Source organism: Myxine glutinosa, chromosome 14 (assembly GCF_964187855.1).
Source record: "Myxine glutinosa chromosome 14, kmMyxGlut1.1, whole genome shotgun sequence".
In the NCBI taxonomy this organism is placed as follows: Eukaryota; Metazoa; Chordata; class Myxini; order Myxiniformes; family Myxinidae; genus Myxine; species Myxine glutinosa.
The window spans coordinates 12125234-12148736 of NC_136274.1; the positions used below are offsets into that span (position 1 = coordinate 12125234).

The window sequence follows — 23503 nt, forward strand, 5'->3', positions numbered from 1 at the left end:
TCCATACATTCCTTCCACTTGTTCATCTTTTCCTTCAGTCCATCCATACTTTCCGCAATCAACACCAGATCATCTGCATACAACAACTCCCACGGTAAACCCTCCTTTACGGTCTGAGCCAGCACCTCCATCACAGCTACAAATAGTAGTGGACTTAGTACCGACCCCTGATGCACTCCCACCTTCACCTCAAACTCACCACTGTTCCCGTCCTTCGTCCTTACAGCTGTGCGTGCTCTTTTGTACATTGCCATCACTACTCTGATCAACCATTCCTCCACTCCTAACTTCCTCAATGCCCATGTCAATACTTTGCATGGAACCCTATCGAATGCTTTCTCCAGATCAACAAACCCAAAAAACAACTTCTTCCTCTTATCCATGTACTTCTCCTGCAACTGCCTCACAATGAAAAGTGCATCTGTCGTTCCTCTTCCTGGCATAAATCCAAACTGCATTTCGTCGATCTTCACTTTCTTCCTTATCCTCCTCTCCAACACCCTTTCCAATACCTTCATTCCATGCTCCAATAACTTTATCGCTCGGTACGAGCCACACTCCAGAGGGTCACCTTTCCCCTTGTATAGAGGGACGAGGGTACTCAGTTCCCAATCCACTGGAATGCGGCCTTCTTTCACCACCAGATTACAGATCTCTGTCATTCTCTTCACACCCCAACTTCCTGCTGCCTTCAACATATCTCCCACAACTCCCGTCGGCCCTCCCGCTTTTCCACTCTTCATTGCTTTTATCGCTTCCTCAACTTCCTTCTCAGTTATCTTCTCTGCCGGTCCTAAAACTGGGTTACTCTCTATGTTGCCATCCCATTCATTCTCTGTATTCAACAGCATTTCCATATATCTTTTCCATCTTCATTTAATTCCATCTGGGTCGACAACGATTTGTCCCACTTCATCCTTCAAGCAACTCACCCCCATCACATCACACCTCTCTTTCGCTATCTGCTTTGCAATCCTGAATACTGCTTTCTGACCCTCTTCCGAATCCAAGCGTTCTCCGAACATTTTCCTACATGCCTCCTGCGCCTTTGCTACCTCTTTCTTTGCAGCCTTCCTGGCTGCCTTATAACTTTCATGCTCTGCTGTTTCTGCTCCCGTACCCTTCGCCTTCTGCCACTCTTTGAACTTCTTCCTCTTCTCGTCAATCCTCTTTCCAACCTCAACATCCCACCACCATGTTTCCGAGTGCCTCGGTGGTCCTTTTGTCCATCCACATACCTCACCAATGGCTCCCAACAGACTAGCTTTCATTGACATCCAACCACTTTCAAGCTCAACCACATCATCCTCTACCCTACTCAGCCTCTCTTTTAATGCCTCCCTTACTGTCACCTCTTTCAACCTCCACACCTTCATTCTCGGTTGGTACTTCACCCGCCGAGCTCTCCTCGCACCTTTCACCCTTATGTCGCAGACAACCAAGTGGTGCTGTGAAACAGCCTCCTCCCCCGGGATCACCTTTGTGTCCCGGAGGTGCCCCCTATCTCGCCGACGCACCATCAGGTAGTCAACGGTTGTCGTCGACCCACCTGACGTGTATGTAACAAGCTTATTGTCCTCTTTCTGGAACTGAGTATTACAAATCAACAAATCGGCTCCATCAGCAAACTCCAAAATCCTTTCACCTTCTCCATTTCTCACACCATATCCGTAACCCCCATGAACTCTTTCAAAACCATCCATACTCCTTCCCACATGTCCATTCAGGTCTCCTCCCACCACAACAACTTCCTCATCTTTCACGTTTTCCATCAGCTTCTCTATCGCACACCAGAACTTGTCCTTCTCTTCATCGCTTCGACCAACCTGCGGAGCATATCCCGAGATGACGTTCACCAAGAGCTTTCCAATCATCATTTTCACCATCAACCTATCACTCACTCTAGTCACACTCACCACACTGTCTACAAACTCCTCAGAAAACAGGACACCAACACCATTCACGCCCTCCGTGCACCCTTGCCACACAAACTTGTATTTCTGTCCCTGCATACCCTTCACCATTCTCACACCACTTCCCTTCCATCTCGTCTCTTGCACACAACATATGTCCACTCTTCTTCTGACCAATACTTCCACCACTTCTCCTGATCTCCCTGTCATTGTCCCCACATTCCATGTCCCAAACCTCAGAAACCGATCTCCACTTCGGGCTGCACCCTGCCCATATGTACTTGTGATTGTTTTGTGATATAAAATATAATTTGTGATGTATGTGATATAATTGTGATATAAAACAGATTACACGTTGAGTTAATTTGTTAATTATCTCGACACCTGGATGGAAATTAAAAAGAGCTCCATCAGTTTTAGTGCATTGACGTCCTGAATCATCATGCCAAGTTTCAAAACGATCCATTGAGCCACCTCAGAGTGGTAGGAAAAAAATGAAAAAAATGTTGATGGACCAATTGCTGGAAGGTAGGAAGGAAGGAAGGACTGACTCATTATGGCTTTAAAAGCACTTCTCGACTTCATCGTAGACGAGCTAAAAATTAACAATGGGAAAAGGTAAGGATGATGATGTGATGGAGGAAAGAGTGCTGGAAGAGTGCGAAGAGAAGGGAAAGAGGTTTGGGAGATCATGGGAGTAAGGAGAGGAATGGAGTGTGTTTGGGGCATATGGAGGAAGGGGAGGTTTTATTGGGGGAAGGAAAAGAGAAACAATTACGGTTTGTGTACATCTTTAATCGACCATATAAAATACAATATCAGTTTGTGTGTTTGTACAGATGTCTGTCCCCCTTCACAAGGGTAGGCTTTAAAGGCCAAACTTTTAACACGAATGTGTGTTCACTCCGGTCTATTTTTTTAGGATTAAACAAACTCGAAAAACATTTTCCATATAAGAGTAATTATGTCTCTTCTATTGGAAATGTAGAAGGTGGCTTGCAAACCGAGCCTCAAGGGTGGTGTAATAAATAAAAAAAATAACCACATTTAGAGGCCATTTTTCCCCGCAAAGCGGGGGTTGGCCTTTTTCGGGGACCGTGGTTGTTGTTGTTTTTTTGGTTCCCTTTTTGAAGCAATGTTTTACGGCCGGATGCCCTTCCTGCCGCCAACCCTTTTTGTCGCCTTTTACGACAAGCAGGGAATTACCAGTGAACTGGTACTCAATGGTGTACAGAAGCTTTTTTCAAATAACAATAAATACAAGGTGCAGGAAAGTGAAATTTGCTGCACGTGATGTGCAATGCATGCAGAGTAAAACGAGTGTTCATTAACTTCTGTATGATGTCTAATAAATAAAAAGATATAAGCACACCTGACACTAGGCCCAGGCTTCAGACTTTGGCATGCTCACGAGGCTGCACCGTCGAATATACTGTTCCAACCCGACATTTTTGATGGACTTTTATACTGGTCTATAATAACAAAAGAGAGTCAGTCAGACAGTCAGTCAGTGTGTGTGTCTCCTCCATATCCCCAAAACCATGAAACCTAGCAGCCCCAAACTTTACATACACCCTACTTTAATTCCAAGGGGGAGCATGAATGAAAACTGGGTGGTTGGTTGTGCTTAAACGCCCCTTTGAAGATTATTTATGCTAAAAGTAGAAACAGGCTTACCTTTGAACAGCCTGCGCTCAGCATGGGTCTTAATTCTAATTTGTCTGCTCAGCTCAAAAATGCCTTGCCTCAGGTTTCTGTACAATAAAGCTTCAGATGTACGAATGGTAATATAGCTGATCTTCATACCTACAAATCAATATTCCTGCGTACATCGCAATGTTTATAAACGCTAGTGTTTGTGCCGACATTTAATTTCCAAACCCTTCTCTCTCTCCCCCACCACCTCCCCTCCCTTCTCTCCTCCCCCTTCCTTCTCCTCTCCCTCCTCCCCTATCCCTTCCCTGTCTCCTCCCTTTTCCCCCTTCCTTTCCCCTCCTTTTCCTCCTCCCACCATTCCTCCTCCTCCCCCCTACCCCTTCCCCTGCCTCCACTCACCTTTTGAAGATCATTTCAGGGGTGCTCATCATTAAAAACAAAAACAAAATAAGCCTTACCAAAATGGCGGTCAACAGCAGTGGGTGAGAGGAGGAAGGGGAAGGTTAACTCCCCCACCCCATTGTTGAGCTCCAGCTGGCAAGGCATAGGTGTGTGCTTGCTGTGGTGAATTGCACTTCACTAATTTCCTGCTTTAATTTCAGTTTTAAAGAACTCTATTAAAAGGTAAATCTTTGTTTGTGGTTGTCGTTTTTGTATTTTGTGTACTTTATTCATGCCGGCCGCCTGGAGACATCTGTAGACGCCCAGAGAACAAACAAACATTTTTTTTTTAGCAGTTGAAGCTGCTTCGAAGCTCAATTCCGCAGTTTAAATTTTGGAATTCGGCTCACGTTAAATCTCCAGGTGTCATAACATATTCTCTTTGCTAACAATCCTCCCCTTCCTCCCCTCCCCTCCATTTCCTTCCCCCTCCCTCTACACTCTCCACTGCCCTCCCCATCCTCCCATCCCCATTCTCCCATTCTCCCCTCCCCATCCTCCCCCCCTTTCTCCCCCTTCCACTTCCCATCCCCTCCTCTCTCTCCCCCTTCCACTTCCCATCCCCTCCTCTCTCTCTCTCTCTCTCTCTCTCTCTCTCTCCCCTGCCAGCCTCCCCATCCCCCCTCCACTCCTTTTCCCCCTCCCCATCCTCCCTTCTCTCCCCACCTCCTGCTCTTCTCCATCCCCATCCTCCTGCTCTCCCTCCCCCTGTCCTCCTGCTCCACTCTCACTCTCCTCCTGCCTACCCGCTCTCCCCCCCCCCCCCATTCCTGCTCACCTCTCACCCTTCTCCTGATCCACACTCACCCTCCCCCCATAATCTCTGCTCACCCCTCTCCTACTTCCCCATCACCATCCGGCTCCCCTTCACCATTCTCCTGCTACCTCCTGCTCTCCCCCACACCGCTCCCTCCTGCTCTCCCCCATCCCCGTTCTCTTGCTCACCCCTCCCCATCCTCCTCCTCTCCCCCATCATCCTGCTCCACCACACCACTCCCCTCCCCCCTCCACACCCCATTCCCCTCCCCCCATGATTGCTCACCCCTGTCAACCCTCCCTGTTCTCCTGCTCTCCCTCCCCTCATCCCCACTCACCCCCTCCCCTCCCTTCCATTCCCTCCCATACCATTCTCCTGCTTTCTCCTGCTCTCCCCACTCCCTGTAACCCCTCCTGCTTTCCCCCATCCCCATTCTCCTGCTCTCCTCCCCCCACCCCCCCTCTGTCATCCTGCTCCACTCCACCCATTCTCCTTTCCCCTCCACTCCTTTCTCCTCCCTTACTCCCCCCCCCCCATCCCTTCCTCCTCTCCCTCTTCCTCCTCTCCCTCCCCCTCCTCTCTCTCCCTCCTCTCAATATTCTGTCAGCGAAGCAACTCTGCATTACCCAGCAATTCAGGGTACCTTTGCTAGTATAATAATAAATGTCAGTGTGTGACAGTCAGTCAGTGTGTATGTCTCCTCCATAACTCCAAAACCATGATACCTAGTGGTCCGAACCTTTGCACACATATTAAAGGAACTCGAATGGAGTGCATGAATGAAAACTAGGTGTTTTGGGTAAATTTAAACAAACTTTTGAAGATAATTTAAGGGGTGCTCATCACAAAAAAATAATGAATAATAAGCCTTACGAAAATGGCGGCACACCATCTTGGTCAGCCCTCTGTCACATCGCTGGCTTCTTAAGCTGCCATTTTGTTTGGCCTGCTCAAAAATGCCTTGCATTGCAACCACGATGACCTCATGGACCAATTAAAGTATATAACCAAAATCTGGATTCGGATTTAAGGAACGGATCCCGTTGACTAAATATGTGTCGAAATCCTGATAGTCCGGCAGCTAAGCTAAATATACCATAACAATTGTGCATTTTGTGAGGAAAGCACCAAATTTGGCACACTAGTAGACCATCATATTATGAAAAGATCTGGATATTGGGCCATCTCAGATTCAGAGATTTGATTTTTGCAAGATTTGCAGATTTGCAAGCTGAGATTGCAACGCCAGGGACGGCCGACTCCTTCCTGCGAGCTGCCCACGTCACCCGCACAAGAAGAACTCATCAAATCACTGCAGCGGCACTGCACATCCTGCAACACCGTGCGTATGAACGCCACTGTATGACATATGCTGATGATGCAGAAGACATGCCTGAGTTCGAAGACGGGTGTCACCAGAGAGGGGAAGACATTCCCAACTTTCAGTACTGGGCAACTGTGCTGGAACTAGAGATGTTGGTACTGGTCTACGTGCGTTCTCTGCGGCAGGCTTCATTCACGATGTACCTTGATGTCCTGACGGAACTGGTCCCATGGTTCCATGCCTTAGACCACACACACTATGCCAGGTGGGTCCCTGTTCACCTGAGGGACATGGTTGCACTCCCAATGAAGCACCCAGATGTAGCCAGAGAATTCAGGGCTGGCAACTTCACTGTACAGAAGACGAAGAAGGTGTTCTCTTCGATCCCAATCGAATCGAAATCTTGCAAAAATCAAATCTCTGAATCTGAGATGGCCCAATATCCAGATCTTTTCATAATATGATAGTCTATTAGTGTGCCAAATGTGGTGCTTTCCTCACAAAATGCACAATTGTTATGCTAAGTTGCCCCACTATGAGTGAAATCTGAAACATTTAAGAAATTAACGATTCTTCTAACTAAGTGTATTTATGTAAGCAAGGCTTTCATCCATCCTTCTGTACTGTGGTCTTAATTCCTACCTCCATAGGACAGGGTGTCACTCTACTGAGATCTGTGAACTTGTTTTTAAAAATCCTCTCGAAATGATGGACCCAGAAGTATGAAAGATGTGGGGGGTGAGGAGGGGGGGGGGGGGGGGGAGGGAGGAGGAGGATTGGCATGTCTGATCTGCCAAACATTTTTGGCCATTTGAACCAGAAGCATTGCAAAGAGTGGGAAATCCATATTGTATTATGGATTACCTAATGGCTCCTTTGTTCACCGCTGTTGTTTGGGCGCGTGGTGTATATAGAGCCTTGCGGCTCTGAAAACACCATAAAACTTAAAAAGAAGTTCCCTCCTTCTCCATATTCGGCGGTGACGGGTGGAATTTTGAGAGAGAGCTGCGGTGTGACCCCACGGTGTTCACACACGTCTTTTTACATCACAGCAGTGCCAAGCGACGTGGAAGGTAAGGTGAAGTGAACAATGAGGTATTACATATGTAATTCAGTCAACATGTGTTAATTAATGGGACAATGTGTGTGTTATCTCCATAATTCAGGTTTCAGAAGGTGGAACGGAGTCCTCCTAGGCCTCGAAGTATCCACCTTCTTTCAATGGGCTGAGATGTAAAGTTTTGTTGTTCTCAGAGATTTGTTCCAAAGGCTCTTTTCAGGATCGTCATTGAGCCCCGTACAGCCTCCAACTGCAGTTAGTTTGTGGGAATGTTCCCAGGGATGGTTTTTAAGATCTCCGTGAGGTTCTTCTTTATCATTCCTTTTGCTCCAATTAATTATCACTGGTAAAATTTTGGCGCTCTTCAGCTTCCAGGATCTTTTCACCGCATTCTTAAAGTCTTGATATTTTGGTCATTTGCTTGATTTCTGCATTTTGACCAAAGAAGCCTGGTGTTGGCTTTGCGGTTGGAGTGCCGGCTTGGGATCCTCGGATCCTGGGTTCGTTGGCTCAGCGGTTAGGGTGCTGGCTTGGGATCCTTGGATCCTGGGTTCGTTGGCCGAGCGGTTAGGGTGCCGGCTTGGGATCCTAGGATCCTGGTTTCGTTGGCTTAGTGGTTAGGGTGCCGCCTTGGGATCCTGGGTTCGTTGGCTTAGCGGTTACGGTGCTGGCTTGGGATCCTCGGATCCTGGGTTTGTTGGCTTAGCAGTTAGGGTGCCGGCTTGGGATCCTAGGATCCTGGTTTCATTGGCTTAGCGGTTAGGATGCCGGCTTGTGATCCTAGGATCCTGGGTTATTTGCCTTAGGGGTTACGGTGCCGGCTTGGGATCCTAGGATCCTGGGTTCGTTGGCTTAGAGGTTAGGATGCCGGCTTGGGATCCTAGGATCCTGGGTTCGTTGGCTTAGCGGTTACGGTGCCGGCTTGGGATCCAAGGATCCTGGGTTCTTTGGCTTAGCGGTTACGGTGCCGCCTTGGGATCCTAGGATCCTGGGTTATTTGGCTTAGCGGTTACGGTGCCGGCTTGGGATCCTGGGTTCGTTGGCTTAGCGGTTAGGATGCCGGCTTGGGATCCTAGGATCTTGGGTTCGTTGGCTTAGCGGTTAGGGTGCCGGCTTGGGATCCTCGGACCCTGGGTTTGTTGGCTTAGCGGTTACGGTGCCGGCTGGGGAACCTAGGATCCTGGGTTTGTTGGCTTAGCGGTTACGGTGCCGGCTGGGGATCCTAGGATCCTGGGTTCTTTGGCTTAGCGGTTACGGTCCCGGCTTGGGATCCCAGGATCCTGGTTTCGTTGGCTTAGCGGTTAGGGTGCTGGCTGGGGATCCTAGGATCCTGGGTTCTATGGCTTAGCGGTTAGGGTGCCGGCTTGGGATCCTAGAATCCTGGGTTCGATGGCTTAGCGGTTAGGGTGCCAGCTGGGGTTCCTGGGATCCTGGGTTCGTTGGCTTAGCGGTTCGGGTGCCGGCTTTGGATCCTAGGATCCTGGGTTCGTTGGCTTAGCGGTTCGGGTGCCGGCTTGGGATTCTAGGATCCTGGGTTCGTTGGCTTAGCGGTTAGGGTGCCGGCTTGGGATCCTAGGATCCTGGGTTCGAATCCCGGTCGATCGCTGAATTAACGCCAGGTGGGTTGACTCAGCCTGTCATCCTTCCGAGGTCGGCAAATTGAGTACCGGTTCACTGGTAATTCCCTGTGTGTCGCAAGAGGCGACTAACAGGGTTCGTGGCATGAAGAGCACCCGGCTGTAAAACATTGCTTCAAAAAGGGGACCACGGTGCCCAAAAAAGGCCGACCCCTGCTCTTTGGGGAAAAATGGCCTCTAAAGGTGGGTCGGCATTTTGACCAAAATCCTGGGCACTTAAACCTCAATTAGTAATGCCATATTTTCCTTATTGGTATGCAGTAAAAACACACAGCGCATGTACATAAGGCCTCATTTAGGATTCACACATAATTTTGAAAGTTACTTATTCATCAAGCAAAAGCCAAAAAACCAAAACAAAATGACCTCAAGCAAAAGCCATTCATCAAATCAAAAACGATTTTTCATCGTCAATTTCATCCATTAATGGAGACCTATCGTCCTTTGGCTGTCACCTTTCAGGAATATGTACCCAGGTAACACAACAACGTTGGATTGACGTCAGTAAATGGACGTCGTCTGTACAACCAATAAACAACGTCAGACTGACGCCAACAATTTTCTTGCGACCAATCGACCAAATGCTGACGTTGGCCCAACGTTGTTGTGTTAGCTGGGTACGCACTCCTCCAGTTATACACCTTGTTTTAAAAGATTTCACATCACCTGCTCAAGCTCCCTTGTCCTCTAGCGATTCCCAGCCCTGATGACTCCTCAAAGAACACAGGCCGCTCCTGAGACTCTCCATCCCCGCCCAGGTGGAAGAGATCCGTGGTTGCATCGACACGATCAAAGAGAGCGTGGACGATGTGGTAAAGATGCACAGCAGCATCCTGTCTGCGCCCAACACGGATGAGAGTGAGTGTGCCGCATGATGCCTTTGTTGCAATGGCTACATCATGTTACGGGATGATCATCACATTTAAAGCCAATTTGATTCGCGTTTCACCAAGAAGGACATTTGGTGTAAGTGCGAAAGATCAGATGATATTGTGAAGGACAACTTGATATTGGGCTGACAGGATGGCCTAAACTCTAGACTAAGGTACAGTGCCTCCAGAAAGTATTCACACCCCTTGACTTTATTCACATTTTGTTGTTACAGCCTAAACTTAAAATGGATAAAATTGCAAATTTTGTCACTGATGTACTCATAATACCCCACAATGTGAAAGTCGCAATTTTTTCATGCCAACGTTGTTGGCCCGGAGGCATTATGTTTTCGGGTTGTCCGTCCATCCGTCCGTACGGGCTAAACCTCGTTTTTTTCAGCAACCACATGTCTGATTGAGACGAAACTTTCAGGGTAGGAGTAACACCCATGCAGAATGATTTTATGATAATTATGATGTCATAGGTCACGTGGTATGACAGTCATCTTGGATTAAACGCAAATAATTTTTAAAATATTTCTCAGAAACCGCTGAATGGAAAAATTTGAAACTTGGCACATTGTCAAGAACTCCCAATTGGGAACAAAAGCATGATAATGATGACATCATCATTCAATCCGCGAGATCTCGGAGACGGTGGGAGGGATTTTCGAAGCTCCACACGGTCTCCACGTTTTTCGAAGTTAAGTCTGTTCACAATTGTATTTTGTCGAAACTGTATTTATCCTTCGGTGTGTGAAGTTATTGTGTGCAACTTTGGTTGTTTCTCGGTGTTTATCTTTCATAAATTGATCGTCTGTTTGCCGTGTCGCGAGCAAGGCCTTTGCCGCGTCGCGAACGATTTGAAATCGAAGTTAAGTGATTGTTCCCATTTGTATTTTCGTTAAAACTGTATTTATTTATGGTGTTGTACGTATATTGTGTCCCGACGAAGATTTTTCGGTACAAATCTTTCATACCTGTATTGAAAATCGTGTTAATTCGTGTCGTGTCTTGAGGCCTTGTACAGTGTGCACTGTACAACCTTGAGGCTTTGTTTTTCTCTCAGCGGTCCGTCGTTTGTGATCCAATAACTTTCGTTCTCTGTATTCCCAGGCTTTTCACCCATAGCCTACTTCCTTGTGTAAATCTCAACTCAAAAAAAAAAAAAAAAAAAAAAAACATTTCCTTCTCTGTTCTCATTCGTTTATTCATTCTTATTCGTTCGTTCGTTCTTCGACCACGTGTTTCTCCCCCATTTCCCCAGATAGTTTTCACTCATTAACCTTCAATGTTTACACTTTCCCCTCAAGTTATGTATTCCGTCATATTTTATAACACCTTTTTCTTCTTCTTCTTTAAAAGGCTGCTTTCGACTTGCTCACCAAATCAATTCATCCCAAAAAAAATATCCATCTCCTATAGTGCCTTTTTTCTACATTCCCTAAACTCTCCTGCACTCCATCCTCCATCCAGCGTCCTTAAACGTATTTTTAACTCGAAGGTCACAAGAAACTCATTTTGCAATAAATGTTCGTTTCCCATAAATCGTACACTTTCAAAAATCCAATCTCACCCCTCCCCTCCAAATCTTCCCCATCACCCCTCCCCTCCAAATCTTCCCCATCACCCATCCCTTTCAAATCTCCCCCCTTGCCCCCTCCCTCCTAAACTACCCCCTCACCCCTCCCCGCCAAGACGCCCCTCGCCCCTCCCCTCCTAGACTCCTGCCTCACCCCTCCCCTCCAAATCTCCCCCATATCCCATCCCTTTCAAATCCCTCCCCTTGTCCCTTCCCTCCCAAACTCCCCCCTCACCCCTCCCCTTCAAATCTCCCCACCCTCATTGCTTCTCAATTTCCCCCCTCTCACTCCCCCTCCTCAAAGCGTCCTCCCCGCTTCTTCCCCCTTCAAACTCTCACCTCCATCTCCCCCAACCTTCTGCCTCGCTCTTCCCCCTCCTCAAATAACACCTCATTGTGGCTCACCCAATCACCATCAAACCTTTTGTCCGCCCCATCCTTCCCTTTCTCCGAGCTATTCTGAAATCTCTGACACACCTTCAACAGCTCTCCCTACCTCTTCCACCTCTTCCACATCTTACCCTACCCCTCCTCCCCCCTGTTCTGTATCTGATGCTCCCCCTTCCTCTTCATTAACGGTATGGACCTCAAACATCCGGGGCCTTCGTTCAAACTTAACTGATCTCTCCATACAGGTTGCTTCTGTCAAACCAGACGTGATCTGCTTAACAGAAACTTTCCTCCTTTATGATGTCTCTGATTCCATAGTATCTCTCCCGGGCTACTCCCTCCTCCGGTATGATAGACCTGAGCCTCGTCCTGGAGGCGGGGTTGCTATCTTTATCAAAAACTCTCTTCCTCACTCGCCCTGCACTGCACTCTCTCCACCTCACCCCCAGGAATACCTCTGGCTACGGCTTCCCCTTCGCTCCCACCTCTTGTTCATATGTGTGTTGTACCGTCCACCAAACAGTGATGACTCCATCTACATCTCGCTGTCTGATGATATGGACCAACTTCTATCTACTCATCCCAACTCTCTCTTCCTCATATGTGGTGATTTCAACTGTCATCATGCCAGTTGGCTGGGTGTGGGTACCTCTCTCACCAGCCATGGCTCCTCAGCAAAGGACTTCTGCGACTCACTGGGACTGACACAATCTGTCAATTTCCCGACCCGGATCTCAGTCAACGGAACATCTTCTCTTCTGGACTTGGTTATGACTAACTTCCCTGAAAATGTCTGCTGCTCTTCTTCTGCTCCGATCGGATCATCTGATCATGTCCTTGTTAAAGTGGACATCTCTCTGACCATCCTCAGGGAGCCTGCTCAGCGTCGACGAGTCTGGCATTTCACTCAGGCCAACTGGCACGGTCTTCAAGCAGCCATCAATCATCTGGACTGGTCTCCCATCTCTACCACCTCTGACATCAACTCATCCTGGGAATTCTTCCAAAGTAAATTGCTCTCTCTCATGCACAGATTTATCCCATCTCGTCTTCAGTTGTCATACCCTTCCTCCCGTCCATGGTACACGGAATCTTGTGGTGAGGCTGTTGCCCAGAAACAACTTGCCTTCGTCTCCTGGAAAGCAAATCCAACGGAAGGAAATCTCATTTCCTTTCACAAAGCCCGAAACAAGTGTGTGTCCACCCTCAGGAGAGCCAGGAAACAATATCTCTCCGTTCTCAAGACCGAACTCTCTTATCTGTCTCCCTCTTCCAAATCCTGGTGGCGTCTGGTCAAATCCGTTTCTGGTGTTTGTTCCCCCTCCATCCCCTCCCTTACCTCAAACGGCTACACAGCTGACTCCGCACGTGAAAAAGCTGAATGCCTCAACTCTGTGTTTGCCTCTAAATCTTGTGTCCCAAACCCATCCCTCTCTGTACCCACCATATCCAGTCGTACCCTGCTGCTCCTGGACTCCGTGTCCTTTCCTCCTGACAAGGTGGAAAAGTTTCTGTCAACCCTCGACTCTGATTCTGCAACTGGACCCGACGGCATCAGCCCACGGGTCCTAAAATCCTGCTCTGCTGCTCTATCTCACCCTCTCTCTGTTCTCTTCACCCTCTCTTTTGCTCAAGGTCAACTGCCATCTGCTTGGAAATCAGCCAACATCACCGCTTTGCACAAAAAAGGTGCAAAAACAGATCCTAGCAACTACAGACCAATCAGCCTTCTCCCAAATATCAGCAAAGTCATGGAATCCATCATTGCTTCGGATATGAAATCTTTCCTCTTCTCCAATGGCTTGATCTCTGATCATCAATTTGGTTTCAGACCAGGTCACTCTACTCTGGACATGCTGCTTCTGCTGTCTCAACAATGGATGGAGGTCCTCAATGCCAAACAGGAAATTAGAGCTGTCTCCCTCGACATATCACGTGCCTTCGACAAGGTCTGGCACCCCGCTCTGCTCACCAAACTCTCCTCCTTTGGTATCCATGGAAATCTCCACGCATGGCTGGCGGACTTCCTCTCTAGTCATCGTCAACGTGTGGCCCTGAATGGGTTTCTCTCATCTCCTCTTCCTGTTCAGGCTGGAGTTCCCCAAGGCAGTGTTCTGGGCCCCGTGCTTTTTCTGGTCTTCATCAATGATCTCTCTGACTCTCTCGAAAATCCTCTCTATCTCTTTGCTGATGACTCCACTCTCTGCCGCTCCATTCCTCTTCCCTCAGATCGGCAGTCTGCTGCCTCCTCACTCTCTGAAGACCTGGACAAAATCACAGACTGGTCAAACAAGTGGAACATGTCTTTCAATCCTGACAAATCTCACACTCTTACTATGTCTCTCCGAAAAGATCGACTGGACAACCCTCCCATCTACTTTCTCAACAATCCTCTCCAAGAAGTTCTGTTGCTCAAGATTTTGGGTCTCACTATCTGCCATGATCTTTCTTGGGAAAACCACATTTCCAAGCTGGCCTCCAAAGCCAGTCGCCGACTGGGCATCCTCCATCGTGCGAAGTCCTTCCTCGGCACACCTGAGCTCCTCACCACATACAAGGCTTTCATCCGCAGCTCAATGGAATACTGTTCTCCCCTATGGGCCGGTGCTCCTGCCTCACACCTAGCTCGGCTTCACGCTGTTGAAACCAAAGCTTTCAGAATTATTGGAATCTCCCGCGATGAAGCTATCTCTGAGGGCCTTTCACTCACTCACCGCAGGCAGGTAGGTGGTCTTTCTGTCTTCTACCGACTCCTCTCCGGCCTTGCACCCCCAGCTCTCTCTGTGCTCTGTCCCCCAAATATTCCTACAGGTCGCACAAGATCTGCCAGCAACCCTCTGATGGTTAAACTGCCGAAACTCGGCTCTCTGCTCACCTTCACTCTTTCATTCCTCTTTTCTCCCACCTCTGGAACAAACTCCCTCACTCCCTTCAATCCCACTCCTCCCTCCAGGTCTTTAAAACAGCTGTTCACCACCATCTCTTATCTTCCCCCATCCAAAACCTTGATCTTTTCTACCCCCGCTAATTCACCCCAGATCCACCTTGTTTGAAATTCCAACTTCTTTCCTGGAAGTCCTGGCAGTGTCCATATGTTTTATACCTCTCCCACCGCCCCCTTCCCATGCCCCCCCCCCCCAAAGCCCTCGCCCTCTCTCAGATCTCTCGATGTCTCCATGTCTCTCGGTCCCTGCTCTCAAATGTCTCCATGTCTCTCGGTGTCTCTCGGTCCCTGCTCTCAAATGTTGTGTTTGTGTCCTTCCCCCTCTCTCCCCATCTTGTCTACCGCTCCCGATGTTATATGTTTTATGTGTCGGTTTGTCTTTCTGTGTGATTAATGTTCGCTCTTTCACGAGCCTCGATCTTGTATACAAAAAAAATAATAATAATAAAAAAAAAATCCCACTCCTCCCTCCAGGTCTTTAAAACTGCTGTTCACCACCATCTCTTATCTTCCCCCATCCAAAACCTTGATCTTTTCTACCCCCCGCTAATTCACCCCAAATCCACTTTTTTGAAATACCAACTTCTTTCCTGGAAGTCCTTGCAGTGTCCTTGTGTTTTATACTTCTCCCCACCCCCTTCACACGCCTCCTCCTCCCAAGCCCTCTCCCTCCCACAGATCTCCCGATGTCCCTGCTCTCAAATGTTGTGTTTGTGTGCTTCCCCATCTCTCCACATCTTGTCTCCCGCTCCCTTTATCATATGTTTTATGTGTGCGTTTGATTTTTTTTGTGTGATTAATGTTAGCTCTTTCACGAGCCTCGATCTTGTATACAAAAAAAAAGTCATCGGTGAAGTGGTATACCAGCCAAAAATGTTTTAATCGAATTCCTTATCCTAAAAATCTGAAATTTCATGCACATTATCTGTTATCAATTTGTATTGAAATATTACATTTATGACATCATAGGTCACATGGTTTGGCAGCCATATTGGATTTAACCGAAAACCTTTAAAAAAACATCTTCTCCCAAACCACCAAATCGATTGACTCGAAACTTTACGTGTGTCTTTGACGAGGCATGGTGATTAAAAGATTAGCACGAAAACATTATTGGTCACATGGTGTGGCAGCCATATTGGATTGAAGGAAAATATTAAATAATTATATCTCTGAAACTGCTTACCCTATCAATGCGAAATTTTACAAATACTATCTAACACCACTGGTGCTAGGTTCTCCTAAAGGATTTGCCTGCATTTGGCTCCATTCATTGTTCCCTCTACCCTTACAAGTCTCCCAGTCCCAGCTGCTGAAAAGCATCCCCATAGCATGATGCTGCCACCACCATGCTTCCTAGTAGGGTTGGTGATAGATGGGTGATGAGCTGTGCTCTGTTAACGCCAGACTAGCGCTTTGCATTCAAGCCAAAGATTTCAATTTTCATCTCATCAGAGCACAGACTATTTTGCCTCATACTGTGACCCTTTCACACGCTGTCATGTGCCTTTTTCTCAGGAGTACTTTCCATCTGGTCACTCTCCCATAAAGCCTATATTTGTGAAATGCTGCAGAGACTGTTGTCCTTCCGGCAGGTTCTCCCACCTGAGCCAAGGAACTCTGTAGTTCTGTCAGAGTGGTCATTGGGTTATTGGTAATCTCCTTGACGAAGGTCCTTCTTGCCCGGTTGCTCAGTTTGGTTGGACGGCTCTAGGAAGAGTCCTGGTAGTTCCATATTCTTTCCATTTCCTAATGATGGAGCTCACTGTGCTCTTGTGAACTTTCAACACTCTAGAAATTGTTTTATACCCTTCCCCAGATCTATCCCTCCTCACAATTCTATCTATGGACAGTTCCTTGAACTTCATGGTAGAGTTTCTGCTCTGACATGTGCTGTCAACTGTGAGACCTTCTATCGAAAGGTGTGTTTCTTTCTAAATCATGTCCAATCAATTGAATTGGCTACAGGTGGACTCCAATGAGGTTGTACAGACATCTCAAGGATGATCAAAGGAAATTGGATGCACCTGAGTTCAATTTGGAGTGTCATAGCAAAGGGGTTGAATACTTATTGCCTCGAGACATTTCAGCTTTTAATTTTTAATTATTTTGTAAACATTGCTATAAACTAGGGCATGCCCGTACTATATATATATCTAAAATTATATCCCCCCCCTCTATTTACATGAAATGGTTTGGTCCAAAGCGAACGGCTTGCGAGTACGGTGACAATCCCCCCCCTCTATTTACATGAAATGGTTTGGTCCAAAGCGAACGGCTTGCGAGTACGGTGTTTTTTATCGGACCCGTGGAATTATAGATAGTAGTTTTATTACCTTCGCAAAAGCGGAAGGTTATGTTTTGATCGCTGTGTATTTATTTGTATGTCTGTGTGTGTGTGTGTATGTTATTCGCATAACTCAAAAAGTATTCAACCGAATTGCATGAAATTTGGTGGGATGATTGGTTATTATACGGGACACATTTGATTAGATTTTGGGAGCAATCGGGTCAAAGGTCAAGGTCAAGGTCACGAAAAGGTCAAAATCGTATTTTTGTTGTTCTGTTCCCTACACTCCCATGCCAAGTACAGAACAGTAGCTGCGGCGAAGGTATGCGCTCTACCGAGTGCCCGTTCTAGTTTTAATTAGTTTTAAAATATAGTTTAACGGCAACATAGTTTTCCAACGTGAAATAAATGAATACGCTCTCAAATGTGCCGTCCGAGGCAGAGTCTGTTCGCCACGTTCGGCACACGTGATAGCTCGCTGCTCTCTGATTGGTTGAATCGTTTTTTGGACATAGCTCGGTAACTACTTGTCCGATTAATATGAAACCTTGAAAAGGCACATCCTCGGGTCCCCAGCAATATACCTGGCAAGTTTAAAGTATATCGGACCCGTGGTTGTCGAGAAACAGCGGTCACAGACATACAAACATACAAACATACAAACAAACATACACACAGAGATTAGTGGAATTATAGATAGATAAATGAAAAATCCACTTTGACATTATGGGGTATTTTGTGTGGATCAGTGACAAAAAATCTCAGTTTAATCCATTTTAAATCCAGGCTGTAACACAACAAAATGTGAGAAAGTTAAGGGGTGTGAATACTTTCTGAAGGCTCTTTACGCACAATCGCCTCTAAGTTGTCTAGCCCGGGTTCGAAACTGTCATAATGGTGTTTTACAGGCAGGTCGATTCATTAAAGTATGTGCCGTCCCTAGGATGGACGTTAAACTGGGGATCCCATCTACCAGCAGAGTTGGTGGACATTAAAGATCCCACGGTGCCATTCGTGAAGAATACACAAGCTATCGACGGAACCATGAACAAATTACAAATTCCTCAATATATAGAGCCACTGCATCAGTGGCACAGCTGTATCCTTAGCCAATGATGCTTTCACAGCTTTGTGCTGCACACTAAAGAAGAAGAAGATTACAAACAGACATGCATGTCCTGCAGATGTACATATGCTCATGCAACTCATTCGACCGCACCTGTGCACACACACCTTTACATCATCTCCCATATGAAACACAATGTGTATTTGTGTATTTGTGTGTTTGTGTGTTTGTGTATTTGTGTGTTTGTGTATTTGTGTATTTGTGTGTTTGTGTGTTTGTGTGTTTGTGTGTTTGTGTATTTGTGTGTTTGTGTGTTTGTGTGTTTGTGTGTTTGTGTATTTGTGTATTTGTGTGTTTGTGTGTTTGTGTGTTTGTGTGTCTGTCCCCCTTCATAAGAATAGGTTTTAAAGGTTTTGAGTAGCGCTTTAGGAGGGATTTGAGTGCGGTTTTAATGGGCAATCTTTGAACACCACAGTGTGTCCACCGGTTAAAAGACCTAAAAGACTCCGTAAGATCTTGTGCGATCCCAAAATACCCCCAAAATACCCCCAAAGACCCTTAAATACACCAAAATACCCCAAGGATGCGAAAGGCCCAAAGGACCCAGAAAACCCCAAGGACTCTGAAGACCCAAACAAACCTGAGGACCCAAATGAACCAGAGGACCCAAAAGACCAGAAAAACCCAAAATTCCCCAAAGACCCTGAACCAAAAAGACCCTTAAATACCCCGAATACCCAAAATACCCCAAAGACCCAAAATACCCCAAAGACCAAAAAGACCCTTAAATACTCTGATTACCCAAAATTCCCAGAATAAAGAAAAGACCCAAAATACCCCAAAGACCCGAACAATCCAAAAGACCCAGTGGACCCAAAGACCCAAATTACCCCTAATACTCAAAATACCCCCAAAGACCCTTAAATACACCGAAAATACCCGAGGACCCCAAATATCCAGAGGACACAAAAGACACAAATGACCCAAAAGACCCCAAGGAACCAGAAGACCCAAAAGACCATGAAGACACTGAAGACCCAGAAGACACTGAGTACTCTGAAGACCCAAAAGAAGAGTAATTATGTCTCTTACATTGGAATTGTAGAGGGTGGCTTGAAAACCGAACCTCAAGGTCAATGTGCGGAAACGGTTTATTATTCTTTTTTACATCGCAATAAATACAAGGCGCAGGAAGGTGAAATTTGCTGCACCTGATGTGCAACGTGCGTAGAGTAAAACCGAGTGTTCATTTACGTCTATAGGATGTTGAATAAATAAAGATACAAGGACACCTGACAGTAGGCCCAGGCTTCAGACTTTGGCACGCTCACGCGGCTGCACCGCAAAGAAACTGTTACAACCCGTCGTTTTTGACGGACTTTATACTAGTTCTTTAATATAAAGTCTAATATTATGTGCAATTGTGCATAGATGTTTGATGTATTATTTCAGGATTTTGTAACTTGAATGGGAAAATTTGATGGCCTACTGTTTGAAATTGAATCAACATAACCTGAAAGAAAAATACCGAAAGGGAGTCCAGGAAAATGAGACAGCCGGCTTAATCTCCGAATTGAAGCATGGCGACCTCAATGATGGACTGTGCCCCTTGTGAGCAGAGCAGATGTATTCAAACCGGATATAGGGGGGAATGGGACGCGGTCGAGGAAAGCAGATCCATCCTCATCACATAGTTACCTCGTCCCCCATGATGTTTTGCAATTGTGTGTGTGTGTGTGTGTGTGTGTGTTTGTGTGTGTGTCCCCGTGTGTGTTTGTGTGTGTGTCCCCGTGTGTGTTTGTGTGTGTGTGTGTGTCCCCGTGTGTATTTGTGTTTGTGTGTGTGTGTGTCCCCGTGTGTATTTGTGTTTGTGTGTGTGTGTGTCCCCGTGTGTGTTTGTGTTTGTGTGTGTGTGTGTCCCCGTGTGTGTTTGTGTTTGTGTGTGTGTGTCCACGTGTGTGTTTTTGTTTGTGTGTGTGTGTGTGTGTGTGTGTGTCCTCGTGTGTGTGTGTGTGTGTGTGTGTGTGTGTGTGTGTGTGTGTGTGTGTGTGTGTGTGTGTGTGTGTGTGTGTGTGTGTCCCCGTGTCCTTAAGGTTTTTATCATTTGAGTTTTGTCATCAAATTTTCACCAAACCTTTATTATGATAATATGGAAAAGGCAAATTAATAATTTTGTTCAAAGGTCAAAGGTCAGCATCACATAAAATCGTAAATATTCATCCAATTGACCTGAAATTAAAATTTCCCATTTGAGTTTTGTCATCAAATTTTCCATAAAGCTTTATTATGATAATATGAAGAAGGCAAATTAATAATATTGTGTTCAAAGGTCAAAGGTCAAAGGTCAGCATCACATAAAATCATAAATATTCATCCAATTGACCTGAAATTAAAATTTCCCATTTGAGTTTTGTCATCAAATTCTCCGTAAAGCTTTATTATGATAATATGGAGAAGGCAAATTAATAATTTTGTTCAAAGGTCAAAGGTCAAAGGTCAGCATCACATAAAATCGTAAATATTCATCCAATTCACCTGAAATTAAAATTTTCCATTTGAGTTTTGTCATCAAATTTTCAATAAAGCTTTATTATGATAATATGGAGAAGGCAAATTAATAATTTTGTTCAAAGGTCAAAGGTCAAACGTCAGCATCACATAAAATCATAAATATTCATCCAATTGACCTGAAATTAAAATTTCACATTTGAGTTTTGTCATCAAATTCTCCATAAAGCTTTATTATGATAATATGGAGAAGGCAAATTAATAATTTTGTTTAAAGGTCAAAGGTCAAAGGTCAGCATCACATAAAATCGTAAATATTCATCCAATTGACCTGAAATCAAAATTTTCCATTTGAGTTTTGTCATCAAATTTTTAATAAAGCTTTATTATGATAATATGGAGAAGGAAAATTAATAATTTTGTTTAAAGGTCAAAGGTCAGCATCACATAAAATCGTAAATATTCATCCAATTGACCTCAAATCAAAATTTTCCATTTGAGTTTTGTCATCAAATTTTTAATAAAGCTATATTATGAGAATATGGAGAAGGAAAATTAATAATTTTGTTTATAGGTCAAAGGTCAGCATCACATAAAATCGTCAATTTTCATGCGAATGGCCTGAAATGTTAAGAATTTGCCTATTGGGTCGCTGAATTAGTTCACCAATCAAAAGCTAGAAGCTGATTTTGTTTTTTCATCTTGTATTTTCTTTTAAACCGTTTTCTTCATGTTTAACACACGGAGGAAGAAGACGTCTGAATACAAAGATACGCGGACGGGCTTTGCATTCTCAGATGCTTTCTCGTTGCATTTTGATTCCTTCGATCTAATCCATAACCATATTGTTTGTTTTCCTGCAGAAATGAAGGAAGAACTGGAACAGTTTATGGTGGAAATCAAGAAATCATCAAATAAAGTGAGGTTCAAGTTAAAAGGTACTAATTGGTTCATTTTAAAACTTGTATGTTAGTTAACACCACAATCTGTGCTATTTATTGGTTAATGATCGCTTGCACCTCTTCCACTCCCTCTGCACAGCCATCGAGCACAGTATCGAAAATGACGAGAATAACCCAAGATCATCTGCCGACCTGAGGATCAGGAAAACACAGGTTGGACAAACGTTTTCACTACGAACAGCAAAGGGGGAATCAAAGAACAATGAGTCATATGTTGTTGTCGGCCATTAAGGTGTCACCGCCATGTCATGTGTGGGCACCAGCATGCTGTGCAGCTCGAGCACTAATGATGGCAATTTGGGACACTGTGGTTCACAAGCTCTTCACACCATGGCGATGAAGCCCTCTTGTGGCTAGCACTTTATTTTGGTAATTTTAAAGGACAGATCCAAAGGGGTCATTTAGATGTTGATTGATTGAGGAGTGCCGGATGTACAGCAATCAGAGAATAACCTGCATGAGGAGGAGATCATAGGCTTTGAGTAGGCCTACGGTACATTCTTTTCTGTATGGAAGCACCTGTCGGAGATCTTCGATTAGCTTGATGATTGCTTAACACTTAAGGTGGTTTGGTTCAACATCGTAAGGTCCTGGGTTCAAGCCCCTGCCATGCCACACCTAGCACCAAGTGAGTTGACTCGGCTTGGTATCCTTCCGAGATCGTCAAAATGAGTACCGGCTTGCTGGGAGAAGTGAGCCAGTCGAGTATCCTGTGTTGGAGTGGCCACCTGTCCAGGATTGTGCCCCTAGCCAATGAATCCGCCTCGACACCGTTACATTTCTGATGATGTGAAGAGGATCGTCCTTCCATCCACGCTCATGAAATATCTTGAGTTAATAGGACAGCCCAGATTGTCTCCATGGAGATGTCGAGTCCTGGGTATAATTCCATGATGGAGTAATGCAGGTAAGGTTATTCGCCATACAAGCCAAAATAATGCAAGCCTCCACCAAATAACGACTTGTTGATATATTTATTACCTCCGCCGCCAAAGGTGAATGGAGGTTATGTTTTCACCCATGTCTATTTGTCTGTCTGTGCGTTTGTGAACAAAATATCTCAAAACGTTGTGGACGGATTCAGACGAAATTTGGCAGAGATGTAGCGCGTGTGACAAGGACGAAATGATTCGATTTTGGTAAAGATCTGGATTCAGATCCGGCTACTAGAACTTTTTAAGTGATTCTTCACCATTGGGAGATACGGCCAAAAACGATACATAGCAGGATATCTCAAAACGTTGTGGACGGATTTGGACGAAACTTGTTGGACAGGTTGGGTGTCTCACAAGGACGATTCGCCTCGATTTTGGTGAAGATCTGATTATGGATTCGGATATGAGAATTATTTAATTCTTTAAGTGATTCTTCACCATTGTGAGAAAGGGCCAAAAACGATACATAGCACGATATCTCAAAAAGTTGTGGACGGATTTGGACGAAACTTGTTGGACAGGTTGGGTGTCTCACAAGGACGATTCGATTCGATTTTGGTGAAGATCTGAATATGGATTCAGATATGAGAAGTATTTATTTTTTAAGTGATTCTTCACCATTGGGAGATAGGTCCAAAAACGATACATAGCAGGATATCTCAAATAGTTGTGGACAGATTTGGACGAAACTTGTTGTACAGGTTGGGTGTCTCACAAGGACGATTCGCTTCGATTTTGGTGAAGATCTGATTATGGATTCGGATATGAGAATTATTTAATTTTTTAAGTGATTCTTCACCATTTGGAGATTGGGCCAAAAACGATACATAGCGGGATATCTAAAAAATATGGATGGATTTGGACGAAACTTGGTGGACAGGTTGTGTGTGTGACAAGGAAGATTCGGTGAAGATTCGGATCCGGATTCGGCTAGTAAAAATTTTTAAGTGATTCGTCACCATTGAGTGATATGGCCAACCAGGTGGAGGTAGGTATGCTCTCTACTGAGTGCCGTTCTAGTTGAACCAGAAATTGAACAGTTATTCGCTTTTCCACCCTCCTTGATATATATACACCTATATAAAGTCGACTCCCCCTTTCAAATTTTTCACCTTTTGTTACCTTGTAGCCTGGAATTAAAATGCATTAAAACAGACTTTTTCCAC

General features: G+C 45.4%; 1 protein-coding gene across 1 annotated transcript in view; it reads left to right on the plus strand.

The window, feature by feature from the left end:
* Window positions 1-23503, plus strand: part of LOC137439210 (syntaxin-1A) — a 72004-nt gene that overhangs the window by 5285 nt on the left and 43216 nt on the right. Inside the window, exons 3-5 of the mRNA XM_078767941.1 lie at window positions 9547-9646; window positions 21304-21378; window positions 21482-21555. Of these exons, the coding sequence (XP_078624067.1) occupies window positions 9547-9646; window positions 21304-21378; window positions 21482-21555 (249 nt within the window). The remainder of the gene's footprint in view (window positions 1-9546; window positions 9647-21303; window positions 21379-21481; window positions 21556-23503) is intronic.